General features: G+C 39.8%; 1 protein-coding gene across 1 annotated transcript in view; it reads right to left on the bottom strand.

Annotated features, from left to right (window-relative positions):
* Window positions 1-13744, bottom strand: part of LOC144769218 (uncharacterized) — a 228048-nt gene that overhangs the window by 163224 nt on the left and 51080 nt on the right. Inside the window, exon 4 of the mRNA XM_078653258.1 lies at window positions 5510-5569. Coding sequence (XP_078509384.1) covers window positions 5510-5569 — 60 coding nt within the window. The remainder of the gene's footprint in view (window positions 1-5509; window positions 5570-13744) is intronic.

The following is a 13744-nucleotide window of genomic DNA, read 5'->3' as shown; positions in this document are numbered from 1 at the left end:
CTGCATATATGAGTTTGGCAACAAGTTTTGTTAATTGCATCATAGGCTGGCAGCTGGCACCCTACTACCTGAAGCAGTTGCCAATAATGTGATTACAGATTCATAGGGTATTGCACGTGCAGCTTACTATCAAGCCTTGTTTGCCCCGGTCACACAACCGCATAATGAACTTATAACCCCACCATTGCAGATTTCCATCTACTCTCACTATCATGAGCAGACAGAGAAGCCCTAGACTCGCCCATGTTGCTGAAAGAGATTCTCAACTGCAAGGCAGCGACTGGTGCCTTAGAATCAGGAAAAAACCTGGGCTACACGTATTCCCATTAGAACTGTTTTTTCAAATATGTGCCTCTGATGAGCCCCCATTTTCATCATTATTTACAGAATGAACTCGGAAAGGCTGTTTCCCCAGCGTCAGGCAGATGACACAATCATGGACCTATATAAATCAGGAAAGCCTCCAGATCTTTCGCTCATAATTTTTCCAATTTCCCTCATCAATGTAGAGACAAGGATTTATGCCAAAATCCAGGAGTATAGATTAATAAAAGTCATCACCTCCTTAATTAATTGGGATTGCTTTGGCTTTAGATGGGTCAGTGGGCCCTTTTGTACCAAGTCTTGGAGAAAATGACTCTCGGTCCCCGCTCACTCATCTACCTCTACATACCAAAATCCAGGACCCGAGTGGGAATACTATTTAACAAATGCCTATCCAATTCATTCCAGATCAAAAGGGGTACGGGAAAAGTGATTCCACTGTTCCTCTCCCCTTAACCACCGTGATTGAGACTCTGGCCAAATTGCTAAGAAGAGACATGCAAAATAGGGTATTGAGTGGTGCAACCTCCCGGAAAACTGCATCTCTCTCTCTATACAGATGATATGCTGCCTTTATCCTGTCCCAGCAACAAGGAGGCTTGTACAGATATTAATAGTGGTGCACAGACATAATATCGACTCCAAAATATCGTTTGGACATAATTTCGACTCCAAAATATCGTTTGGAGAAAATATCGACAGGACAGAATATAGACAGCCAAAATATAGTTTTTAAGGTAAGTGAAGTAATATCGTTTTTAAGGTAAGTGAAGTAATATCGTTTTTATTTTTAGGGTTCAGGGTCAGTTTTGGGTTTTTGGGTAAAGGGGTATTTTTAGGGTTCAGGGTCAGTTTTGGGTTTTTGGGTAAAGGGGTATTTTTAGGGTTCAGGGTCAGTTTTGGGTTTTTGGGTAAAGGGGTATTTTTAGGGTTCAGGGTCAGTTTTCAGTTTTTGGGCAAAGGGGTATTTTTAGGGTTCAGGGTCAGTTTTCAGTTTTTGGGTAAAGGGGTATTTTTAGGGTTCAGGGTCAGTTTTCAGTTTTTGGGTAAAGGGGTATTTTTAGGGTTCAGGGTCAGTTTTCAGTTTTTGGGTAAAGGGGTATTTTTAGGGTTCAGGGTCAGTTTTCAGTTTTTGGGTAAAGGGGTATTTTTAGGGTTCAGGGTCAGTTTTCAGTTTTTGGGTATTATTTTATTATATTTTATTACTATATATATATGTTTAATAAATATGAAATAAAAAAATATTTATTTAACGTTCATTAATTATTTAATTATTATAAGTTAATTTAAGTAATTTTAAGTATATTTTAGTAATTAATTATTAATATTAATTTAATTTAACACTGTTTTTAGTAAATACGATATTTTTTACAACTATATTTTTGTAAACGATATTTTTAACTCGATATTTTTGTACTTACCTGTTTGTAGATAGAAACTCGATATTTTGACTGTCGATATTTTCTCAACGATATTTTTGATGGTCGATATTCTGTCCGTCGATATTCTTTCAGTGATCCATTAATAGTATATGAATAAGCAGCGGGACTGAGAGTAAAGAGGGACAAGTCCCTTTGAGTACTGATTGCGGGCACGATAGTAGAGGTGCCATGGCAACCAAAGCTTCAACTAAGAACAGACCATTTTAAATACCTATGGATTCATGTTGCCTGATCGCCTCAGCAGACCTGGCATCTTAATATCCCTTTACTCATGGAACAGCTCAATAAGTACCTGTACAGATGGTGGACACTCCATTAATTATGGGCAGAATAGCACTCATAAATTTATAGCACTTTCTAAGCTCTTATATACTCTGCAAAACTTCCCACAGACTGTCCTGAGATCCCTCTTTAATAACGTACATGCCACAATTAGGAAACTTCTATAGATGGGCAAGCAACCATGAATATCGGTGAAATGCAGGCAATCCAGATTTGAGGAAGGCCTTGCAATGGAATACATCCAGCTGTTCTTTCAGGCTGCACACCTTACAACTGTTAAAGATTGGATATTTGGAGATAGGTTAGACTTAGGGTATTGACAGGAACTATATCTGATCTCCAACAGGGGTCCACTGCATATATTATATCAAACTAAAACCCCAACTCGCCTCTTTAGACCCACAACATCAAGGTTGCATGCTTGACATGCAGCCTTAAAGGTGAGTGAATGGCACTGCAAACCACGCAGGAAACTCTTCTCTGGTTGAGCAATTGACTCCCCTACAAAACACTAGCCCTAGCAATTAAAGGCTGAGATAACATCAAGATGTTTACATTGGGAGATGTGTGTAAGGGTGATGCCATCAAACAATACAAGGACTTACATTATGAGTATAGCCTATTAAGGTCCCAGATTTTCACTTTCTCAAATTGCATCACATACTGTACCCCCTCCAGGAGGAACTCCAGTATCTACCTGAATTTAACCCTCTAGAAGCAAAACTGATCTTAGTGCCAATGGGGAAAGGCGGCATATCATAGTTTTATAGATCAGTGAAAACTAGTGCTTAAGACCTTTTGGTCCTTCTAGGGGCAACTTCGGACACCGAACTAAGAACCGTAGACAATAATAAAGGAAAAGAAGTCTTGGCAGCTCCATACACCCTGACCATTTCAGCCCAAACCTGGCAAATATAATATTGCCATAGATTATACTATACCCCAGATCAGCTGCATAAAATGACCCGTGCATACCCACCGGTATGCGACTGCATCAGATCTACAATAGGTACTTTACTACACGTAGCTTGGGAATGCCAGACATAGAAAATTATTGGAGATGAATCCAGTATTTCCTATCCACATCACATCACATCACTTGGGCACTCGCTAGGTCTCGCACCCAAAGTGCATTTACAGGGGCTTATGGAGAAGCAAGGGGGGAACTACACTAGCCTCACCCTTTTAGACCTTCGTTACCTAGGGCTAGCTGTACGACATTATGCGACTTGCACATTGCGTCACTTTACTACTCGCAAAATGCAATTTACAACAGTGTCTCAGACACTATTAGCGATTCCTAATGGCATCGCAAATTGCCTGCCTCATTAATAAAATATGGTACATTCCATTGTGACTCGCTATTAGGAAGGGAAGCCCCTTTTTAATAAAGAGAGTTGCAAACGCTATTTTGCGAGTCACCGACTCGCAAAATAGCATTTTTACATGCCAGGGCCCTTTTTTACGGTCTCAAACGGGACAATTAACCGTTTGCGACTGCAAAAAAATGGTGGTACATCTGGCCCTAAATCACTAAGTGCGATATAGCCAAACACTGCAGAATTCCACTCCCCCAAGTTACTAGAATGGAAAGAGGAAATGGACCACAGTTGCACACTCGAGAAGGCTGTTTATACAGCCAGATGTTGCCCCTACAAACACAACAAAGTCTGGGATTCATGACCTCGCACACTTTAGTCTGATGCAAACTTTACACACAATTGTTATGTACCCTAGAGGACTGATGGAGAAAGTCATGATGGGTCCACTGACAACATTAGCTTTCTGCACTGCGAATAAACACTTTAGCACTCAATCTCTTATCGTATTGCACGTTTCGATTACAGACGTTTGATTAACTCATATGTAAATCATACTGTAATAACTTATGTCATCCATATACGCTATATTTGTTTTACTTGTCCTTCAAGAATTCAAAACAATAAAAATGTTTAAAAGAAAAGAGATCAACAGCTATCTCTACAACCGTGGATGGTGCTTCATTAAGAAGAATGTGTTATGAACTCCTGATCAGAGAGAGTCGAACTCATACATCACTCAGATCTTTGGTGATGAGCAACAACTGATACTGAACCATGTCACAATAGTAGATGAGGGTTTTGCATCCTTTTAACCCCTTCAGTGCTGCGCAAATTCCTCTGCAGTGCTGAAGGTTCTAAAGAACCTATGGACTCTTGACGGAACGGTTCCGTCATGAGCACAGGCCAACCGACGCTCATGACGGAACCGTTCCGTCATGAGCACCGGAGGGGTTCATAAAATAATTCTGTAGAACTAGTCAGTCAGAACAAAGTAGTACATTATTGCAACTTATGCCGCTGTAACAAACCTGTCTCCCCTTATTGTTTGTTAAATACCCTTCCGGGTACATATTTATCTACTTATTGCTTTAGCTATTGAACTCATTATATTAGTTTGTAAAGAAAATACTAAAATTCCCTATTTGACTTGTTGTACAGTATTTGTGTTAGTAATAAACAAGATTGAAGTGATGCTTGTGATTTGTATAATCATAGGCATTCAAACAGAGAAGCATCCCAACTCATAATTCTTTTGCATATCATGCCACCTCAGTTTGAAATCAATCATATGCAAATTAGCCTTGACCCTGGCCCTCATGGGAACGGTCCAGCCTGAACTGCCAGGCCAGGTCCTTATCGTAATGGGAAAAAAGCAGCCTAGGAACAGTTTCCTCCTGATAGGAGCTCATCAACCAGACTTGGTTCCAGTAGGAGCGTGCGCATGGGATCCTTGCAATTAGTCTAACCACTGGCAATCAAAACGGGTAGCATCCAAACCCATTGTTCTTTTGTTCACTGTCTTACCTCAGTTTGGACCCAACCATATGCAAATCAGCATTTACCCTACTCCTCATGGGAACACGTTTTTGTATACTTCAGCAGGTCACCCTAAGAGGGATGGGTATACCTAGACATGGGTCCCATGCACATTGTTTTACTGGAACCAATCTATTCCTGGCTGATGAGCCCTTATCAGGGTGAAACCTGTCCTAGGTTGCTTGTGTTCTGAATCACAGAGGACCTGGCCTGGCTGTTCCCATTGGAGCAGGGTCAAGACTGATTTTCATATGGCTGGGTCCAAACTGTTGTGATATTGTGTGCAAATAATGATTAATTGGGATAGGGCCAGAGTAATTACCAGTGGCAGAGATTATTTCAAGCATTTCAGCCATCACTATTTGCATACTTAAGTCTGAAGAAAGAACAGCCATAAAGTAAAATAATACCTCTCTCCTAAATTGATGGATACATTTTCTAAAGCAGCATTTTTTGCCACTGGTTGGTTTATTATAAGCAGCTTATGTTTGTAGGGAAATTGTGTCCTTTTACATAGTAAAGATGGCGCACTAGTAAAAGCTCTAATGATATATCCTGGAGAAGTTTTCCAAAAAGATAGATACAAGATTTAATATTGCTTACCAATGTTGTGCGTAGGTTCGTGAGAGTCCTTGTTAATTCTTCCACATTTACGTCACCATTCTAAAAGAAACAATGAGGAGGATGGATTATTGTAACGAAAAAGGTAATATAAAACATCTACAAAAAAATAGATTCATGCAACTATCATCCATCATAGAGGGAACAAGGACATCAGGATAACTGCAAAGCTGGAACGGAATTGCACAATGATTCCCTGAAAGATGCTCAACTAAGCAAAACAGCATGATACTCAAAATTCAGTGGTGGCTCAATTATTCTGGATCGTGGAACAGGTGGAATTTTACAGACAGACTGGCCAGTGTGTGTATGCACTGTGACTGAATGCATCCAGGCCAAGAAGTCATGTTCGAATCTACTGATGTTATCTCCAAAGAGGTGCATGACCTGCCCGTTAGAAACCTGCAGCTGTGGCATGGGAATGGTTTTACTACAAAAAAGGAGGAAGGCTTCGCTGTGGGCAACTATAGTTTGAGATATTGTGGATCTATACTGATAATTATGTATCGGGGAAAGCTTTTGTGCATTAGGTCTGAGAGTGCCTGGTAAGAATGAGTCAGCCAGTCGCATAAGCTAACATGTCAACATTTTGAAACAAGGAAGAGGGGATTTAAACAAATAAAATCGGGGGTCTTAGGTTTTTCACCTAATTGGCTTACAAAATTAGCAGTCTCCCGACTGAATCGGATCAGTTGGCATGTATGCATATGTTGCATGTCCCAGCCTTAATCACTTCCAATGTCTCTGGCCTGAAGTCTAAAATCACCAGGAAGTTCTGTGCTGAATCATTTCAATTGCTTTCTACACCTTTTTATTTCCAGCAGTCAATTCAAAGTGTGTGGAGAACGGAAGCTCTGTAAAGGCATTAATCTTGATAATTGGCATTTCAAACAATGTTGAAACAGACTATCAAAATGATTTAGTCTCATGTCAAAATCTTCAGAAACCTACATCGAACTGCATCATCCACAAGGAGCTTTTGTGGACGATGGCAATGCCTCCTCCTGGGCAGTCTTTTCTCAGGATCCTGTATCCATCGTGAATGGCGGTTGCGAGGTCGGGCGCAGCTGCCCAGTGGCCACCATTAAGTAGGGTTTGGGGGGTGGTCAGCTGGGAGGCGGGAGCAGGAGTGGGAAGGATATGCTGGACGGGCTGCCAGGACAGCAGCGGCAGGGAGAGTGAAACTGTAAAAGAGAGAGCAAAAGAGAAAAAAGGGTGCATAAGAGAAAATAGAAAGCAAAAAGGGAAAGGGGAGAGCAAAAGAGAAAAGAGAGAGCACAGGAGGAAATAGGGACCAAAAGGAAAAAGAGAGAGAACAAGAGAAAAGAGGGAGCAAAAGATAGAGCAAAAAAGAGAAAAGAGGGCACAGAAAAAAGCGGAACAGTGGAAGAGCAGAGTGCTCTTCCACTGGACCACCAGGTATGAGGAGCAGGCAAGAGCTTGCAGGTGGACAAGGGCCTCAAACCTACGGTAGAACGGAGATTACAGGTCTCTCAGGGCAGCACTTAGTGGTGGAGCTGCGCGGGGTAGAGCAGTCACACTCATAGGGTGGGAAGTGTTTAAAATAAAATTTTATTTTAATATATTAAAAATGGGTTTAATATGTATATTTTGTAATTGGTTAGTTGGATTATTATTTATTTTATTTATGAAGAGAATGTGTATGTAATTTTTTTAAATGTATTTAAAGTATCACATTTAATGTGTATTAATATACATTTTCGGGTCATGTTTGTGCGTAAATGTATGAACAATAGATTTTTAAACATTTATTCAATCCTTTTTTGCTTTTTGGGTAGGTTGTTGAGTTTGTAGAGCAGGGTCAGAAGTAATTTAAGTATATTTTTTAATGCTTTAAATTCATCAATTATATGTTAATGTGTGAAGTTGTTCATTAAATAGGCAAATTATCTACATGTATTTTTGGGAACAGTTCATAATTATTTCGGTCTTTTGTATAATTGTTGAATATATATTTAAAAATGTGTTTTATTTATTTCTTTTAATTTTTGTTTGTGTTTGTTCTGTATTATAACTTATTATAATTAGTTTTTGATTGTATATTTGTGTTACTTTGTTTGATTTGTAGGTAAGGCTGTGGAAGTATTTTGAAATATATCTGTATTAATTCTAAATTTCAATTATTTATTATTAATTGGAAAAACTGTTTCACAATTATGTCATTTAAGTGATAAATGATTTATATTGATTCTATACATTTTTGGTTATACCTATTTATTTTTACATTTATAAATACCTGTTTTAGGTAATTTGCATTTCCAATTATCATGCTTTTTGTTATGTCTATTTATCTATATTTTTAACTTTTTTAAATGTATTATTATGTTGTGATTTCAAATGCTGCATTTTATTTACATTGATTCGTATTTATTTACGTATTAAATACATTGTGTATGTGTTGTTTTTAGCTGTGATCATTATTTAGGTCTTTATTTTACAATATGGTTATATGTATACTTTGATTCTCTACATTTGTTTTATTTTTTGGAATAGTAAATGTGATTATTTTAGAGATCTGCATTTTCTGTACTGCTGTTTAGGTGTGCATGCAAATAATAAATCTAACTCTTCCAAAATCCAACATTGTCACCAATGTTGCTCAATTTAGAGTGGAAATAATATATTTGTAGAGGGAAATAGTAAACCAGCCCCCCTTAAGTGTCTAACATGTTCCCTACTGTTGCATACATTGGAGAGGGAATTTTAAATCTGACATCTTCAAAGTCCTACACTTTCCATGCTCTTTCTCAGGTTGTAGTGAACGTAGTAAATATAACCCCTACAAAGTCCAACATATTTACCAGTTGTTCAGTTTGGAGTGGGAGTAGTAAATCTGACTACTACAAAATCCAACACTTTCCTTGCTATTGCTCAGTCAGGAGTGGGAACAGTAATTCTAACCGCTCCAATGTCCAACACTATCCCAACTGCTTCTCATGTTGTAAAAACCATTTGAAATCGTGTGTTTCAAGTGTTTGTCTCTCCTATTAAGTCACTAATTGGTACCTCTCTATCTACGGCTATAGTTTCTGAACGTTGGAAGACCTCGCGGTCAAACCCTTTAAAAAAGCAAATCTCATCCCACGGAGGCCAGTAATTATAGAACTATTTCACTACTCCTTGCTATTGCTAAGTTAGGTGAGAAGTTTGTAGCTAATTTGTAGCTAATTGGCTTTCTAACTAGATGGAAAAGCATAATTTATTGTATGAGACTCAAATGACTTTTAGACAGCATTGTTGAACTTAGTCAGGCTTAGTGACTGTGCTGGACCAGGATAAAGCTAGACCTTGTCGCCACTTTTTACACAGTGGATCCTGCTTTTCAAATTAAGCGTTCAGAGTGAATGGGTATTATGCTGCTGCTCTCAGCTGGGTTGACTAATTTTGTGTATGAATAGGAAAGCAATACTGAAATTACCTTCAATTTCTCCTATTCTATTTAATATGTATATGAGTCCATTTGCAGCGGTATTCAAAAGAATTGGATATAAAAATATTTTTTATGCAGATGACTCACTGACTGAACTCTTCCAAGACAGAGGTGATTGCCTTTGGAAAAGTCAATCTCTGGCCCCAGTTGATGTGGCCTACCATTTTGGTGAGCCCTCCTATAGCAGTAAAAAAAAAGTAAAAAGCTAAGGATTGCCAATGGCTAAACATCTGAGCTGTCTTCCACAAATAAGTGTGGTGGTCTCTTTCTTGTTTTTTACAACTTAGGCTACTTCATAAGATCTTCCCATTCACCCCAAATAAGTGTACAGTGGTTGTGGCTACTGCAGCAATCAACTCCTTGTAAGCTTCAACAAGTGCAAAATGCTGTGAGAATGGCACTTTTTAGCATACCTAAATGGGAAAGTGTCTTTGGATTTGTAAATCCTCTCTTCTGGCTTTCAGTGGAATGACTTACATAATGTAAAACTGTGTGACTTTGCCATAAGGCAGTTCACAGTACAGTTCAAAATGCTACGCAAAATCTGCTAAAAATAAAACTACTAGAAATCTACACTGAGATAATCGACTCCTTCTGCATGTGCAGAAGGCGAACTATAACAGAACTTGTGGCAGAACTTTTTTGGTGCTAGCTGCACAGCTGTGGAATTAATGTACAATTTCTCTTAAAGCTCAGACCTGCTTGTTTTCCTTTTTAGAAAAGGTGTGAAAACATATCTGTTTACTTAATGAAGGGCAATAGAGATATCAGGGTATGTATCACTGAAATATTCAGGCACCAAGAAGCCTTAGGGCAAATGTTGGCACATAAAAATCACAAAATCCAATCAAATCAGTTATTCTGACTCCTCTAGTGTCCAACATTTTCCCTACTGCTGCTTATGATGCAAAGGACATCTTTTCCTAGTGTTGCTTAGGTTGGAGTGAGAGACATACATTTTCTTTTCTTGATGTATGTGCCTTATACCTTTGTTTGCATGGGGTTACAAATGTGTGTTTTTAATTGTATATTAAGGGCCTGATTTGGATGCGGTTAGGAAGGCCTCCTAATGGCATTTGCTCTGATTAAATGTGTCTTTCCAACCGACTTGGAAACGTTTCCAACCGACTGAGGATTTTGCGAGTTAGGCGTTAGGAATATACCAATCCAAACCCGTCGGCATTTGGAATGACCAAGCCGTATGGAGCAGAATTGTACATCTTTATGGCCCGTGTTTGCAAATGACTGAGTATGTTGCTGGATTTGGACATCCCTTCCAAATCGTGCCGTCCGACTCGAATCGGAAGTCAGAATCAGACTTTGGGGGCCTATAGTGGGCCCCCCTACACATGGAGCCTTCCCAATAAGGCCCTTGAGGGTACCCATGGGTATACTCTTACCAGCCATGCACAGTGTGGCAGGCAGGGGTTGCCCACCACAGGGCGCCCGATTCTTCCCAGCCATCCCTTTCTTCAATGGGAGCCTACTCATTTGGTCGGAACAAAGGCTCCCATTGAAGTCAATGGAAGTCCAACCAAATTGTATCTGGAAGCATCCGGATGCATCGTATTTGGCTGGTTGGACTCCAGATCCGATTCGGTTGGAAACCATTGGGAAGCTTTCCAAACCGCATCGGAATCAGGCCCTAAGTTGGATTTACAATGGTAATTATTTTTTCTTGTTTTTAAGTTGTATGTATTTTTATTTATGTTTTAGGATTTAATTAAAACAAGTACTTGTGATTATATTTTTATATTTTTATTAAAAGGATTTTAAAAGTCTATTTGTTTTAGTAGTTATTGATTATGTATGTTATTTTAACTCTTATAATTGTATTTTATGTTTTTTACGTGTTTTTGTTTTATTAACTTTGAGGAATTTTAAATGTAGTCGTGCATTTTCTGATTTTTATGATTTAATGAGTATATTTTAATATTTAATTTAAATTATGTTTCTTTTTTTAATTATATATCTATATATTATATATACACATACATATAGTTATACAGTTTATTATAATTTACTTTTATTACATGATTTAATCATCCTTTAATTGAGTTTGGAGTGGGACTAGTATTCTGAACCCTGCCAAAGTCCAACATTTTCATAGCTGTTGCTCATTAAGGAGTGAGAATAGTAAACCTGAGAATCCAAAGGCCAATACTTTCCATTCTGTTGCTTAGATTGGATTTTGTTTGAAGTTACATATTTATTCATATGTTTAACTTAAATGTATGTTTACTTTTCTGTATTTTATATACATATATATTATATTGATATATATATATATCAATTTGTTGTTAAATGTATTACAGTTAGTTTTAATTATAAAAATGATTAAATAAATACCAACCTATTTTTTCGATATTTTGTCCATAGAATTATTGTAGTCAATATTATTGTATTTTACGTGGTAAATATTTAAAATTGATATTTGAGGATTGGCTGAAAATTGTGATAATATACTATTCAGTTGGAAACTATAAAACATGGGGAACTGAGAAACCTACTATAAATCCACATAAACTTTGCAGCAGAATGGGATACTTCTATTCACAAAGCTCTGCTGCTGCTAGTTACCCTAAGACCAACCCAGATCACCACAGTAACCTTCAGGCAACATATATGAAGCAATGCCAAGTCCTATAAAACAGACTATTTTTCTATTAGATCATCTTAGGATATCGGAAACATATCATAGGTTCCCGGAATGACGTCACAGTAATAGAATACCTAGGGGGATATTCTCAAGCACGTGTGTTAATCATCGCAAAATTTGCTTAACGCAACTTTGCATATCACAGTCTATCGTGGGCAAATAACAGCGTCTTAACGTTGTATTCTCAACATGGCGGCACCATGCAATAGTTCCACGATAACATGCCAAATGATCGCATTAAAACGAACGTGATGCTGGAAAAACGCCAAAAAACGAAAGCAAAAAAAGTTGCGATGTCCCAAATTCACACGCCTCATGCGGGAAAATGCACCATAAAAGCAGTCAAAAATAAAAAATACATAAATAAACTGTGTAGCACCATGAATGTACCCGGACCGACTGCAGAGGACAACGCGAACCCCACAAGCCGCACAGACGACCAGGCTGGGACTTCAGGGAAAGGCAAGGACAAGAAGAAGAAGAAGACACGGTTCAGACCGCAAGAAAACAGGATCCTGATAATGGAGGTGACAGAACACCATCAACCACTATTCGTCACCTCCACTGTGTCATTGGTGACAAAAAATGGGATATGGCAGTCCATCATGGACAAGGTGAATGCAGACGGAGTGCAGAGGAGGACAACGGAAGTGAGTTGAAAATGGCCAAGTACAAACACACATCCGTGATGTAGTTGAAATGTCCACTGGCCTGCATCAAATAGTCAGCTCCTCACAAACAGTCACAATGTACAGTGTCATGCAGTCTGTATGTAAACTTGTACAATGCGTCAACATACATGTCAACACAATGGTCACATTCATCTCCCCTTCACATGGCAGTGGGACATTCAACACCTCCTGCAGTGCAGACCAGACAACTCATAAGTGATGATGAAGAGGACCTCCACACCGTTGCCCTACAACAGCTCATGGACATCTACGGCAACCCACCTCCAGGAGCAGGGCAGCCCAGCTGCATCCCGGAGACCCCACCCGCTGCACAGACCACACAGCAGGAAGCACACACCACCACGGCTGGCTCCCAGCACCTCACCCAAGCACACATCGCATTCCAAGGCCAGGTGTTAGACTGCAAGAGGGAGGTGGCTGAACAGGTGCGGTGGTGTTTGAAATAATGGCAGCCGAACTAGATCACATACGCGGGTGGCTAATTCCCATCAGGGACCACTTACACTCAACAACGGACACACACACTGCGACATAGACACACACATTTGCGCAATTCCAGTACTGAACCACGCCTACAGCCCCGGAATAATCATTCACACCAGTCCACTCCTCTAACATATTGATGGGGGGACGACCGAGCTACATGTACAAGGTCTTACCCACTGCCTGGGGTGACTAGATTGCCTACGTTGTACACCGCACAATGTAATATGGTAGGTCCCGGGGCCACCATGCATAAGTAATGAACACACAGACACACTGTGATAGTCAGTTGAACGGGCTATGGGCACATGTACCCAGCTACTGTTTATTACCAAGCCCACATGACCAGTAACGCCTTTGCTGGATGGGCGTGGGGTGAGTGTGATCCTGCCCTAAGGGAGTGGTTGGAGCTGGCAACAACTACAACAGTGATCACTATTGAAGCGGAAACAGAAATCACATAACACAAACAACTGCTAGGCATCATAGTGGTAGCCGGAGCAAGCACAGAGGTCACCCTTATATTCAGTCAGAAGGTTCCATGAGTTGCAGTGGACTGAGGTAGGGGGACCAGAGCTGAACATGCTCATGTGAGAAATTGTCTCAGGTTGTGACCCTTTGGGATATCCCTGCTGCAGCTGCAGTAGGGTGTGTTACACCTGCCACATCTCACCCATCATCGTCCCAGGTCCTTCACATTGCCTGAGGTGACATAGTTGTGTCCGCAGTCCACAGCACAATACTCAATCATAGCTCCTGGTGTGTAGCTGGACTACCACCTCCAGTCTGCATTCCTGCCTTCTGGTTGTTGCCTCCTGCCCTCCCATTGTCTGGGCCTTCTCCCTTCCGCACACTTGCTTTATCTTCCTCATCATCGTCCCATGTCTTCCCCATTGCATGAGGTGACATTGTTGCGTGAGCTGTCCACAGCA

The sequence above is a fragment of the Lissotriton helveticus genome, chromosome 7, assembly GCF_964261635.1.
Source record: "Lissotriton helveticus chromosome 7, aLisHel1.1, whole genome shotgun sequence".
Classification (NCBI taxonomy): Eukaryota; Metazoa; Chordata; class Amphibia; order Caudata; family Salamandridae; genus Lissotriton; species Lissotriton helveticus.
The sequence above is the reverse complement of the archived record's forward strand: the minus strand, read 5'-3'. Positions and strand labels throughout refer to the sequence as shown.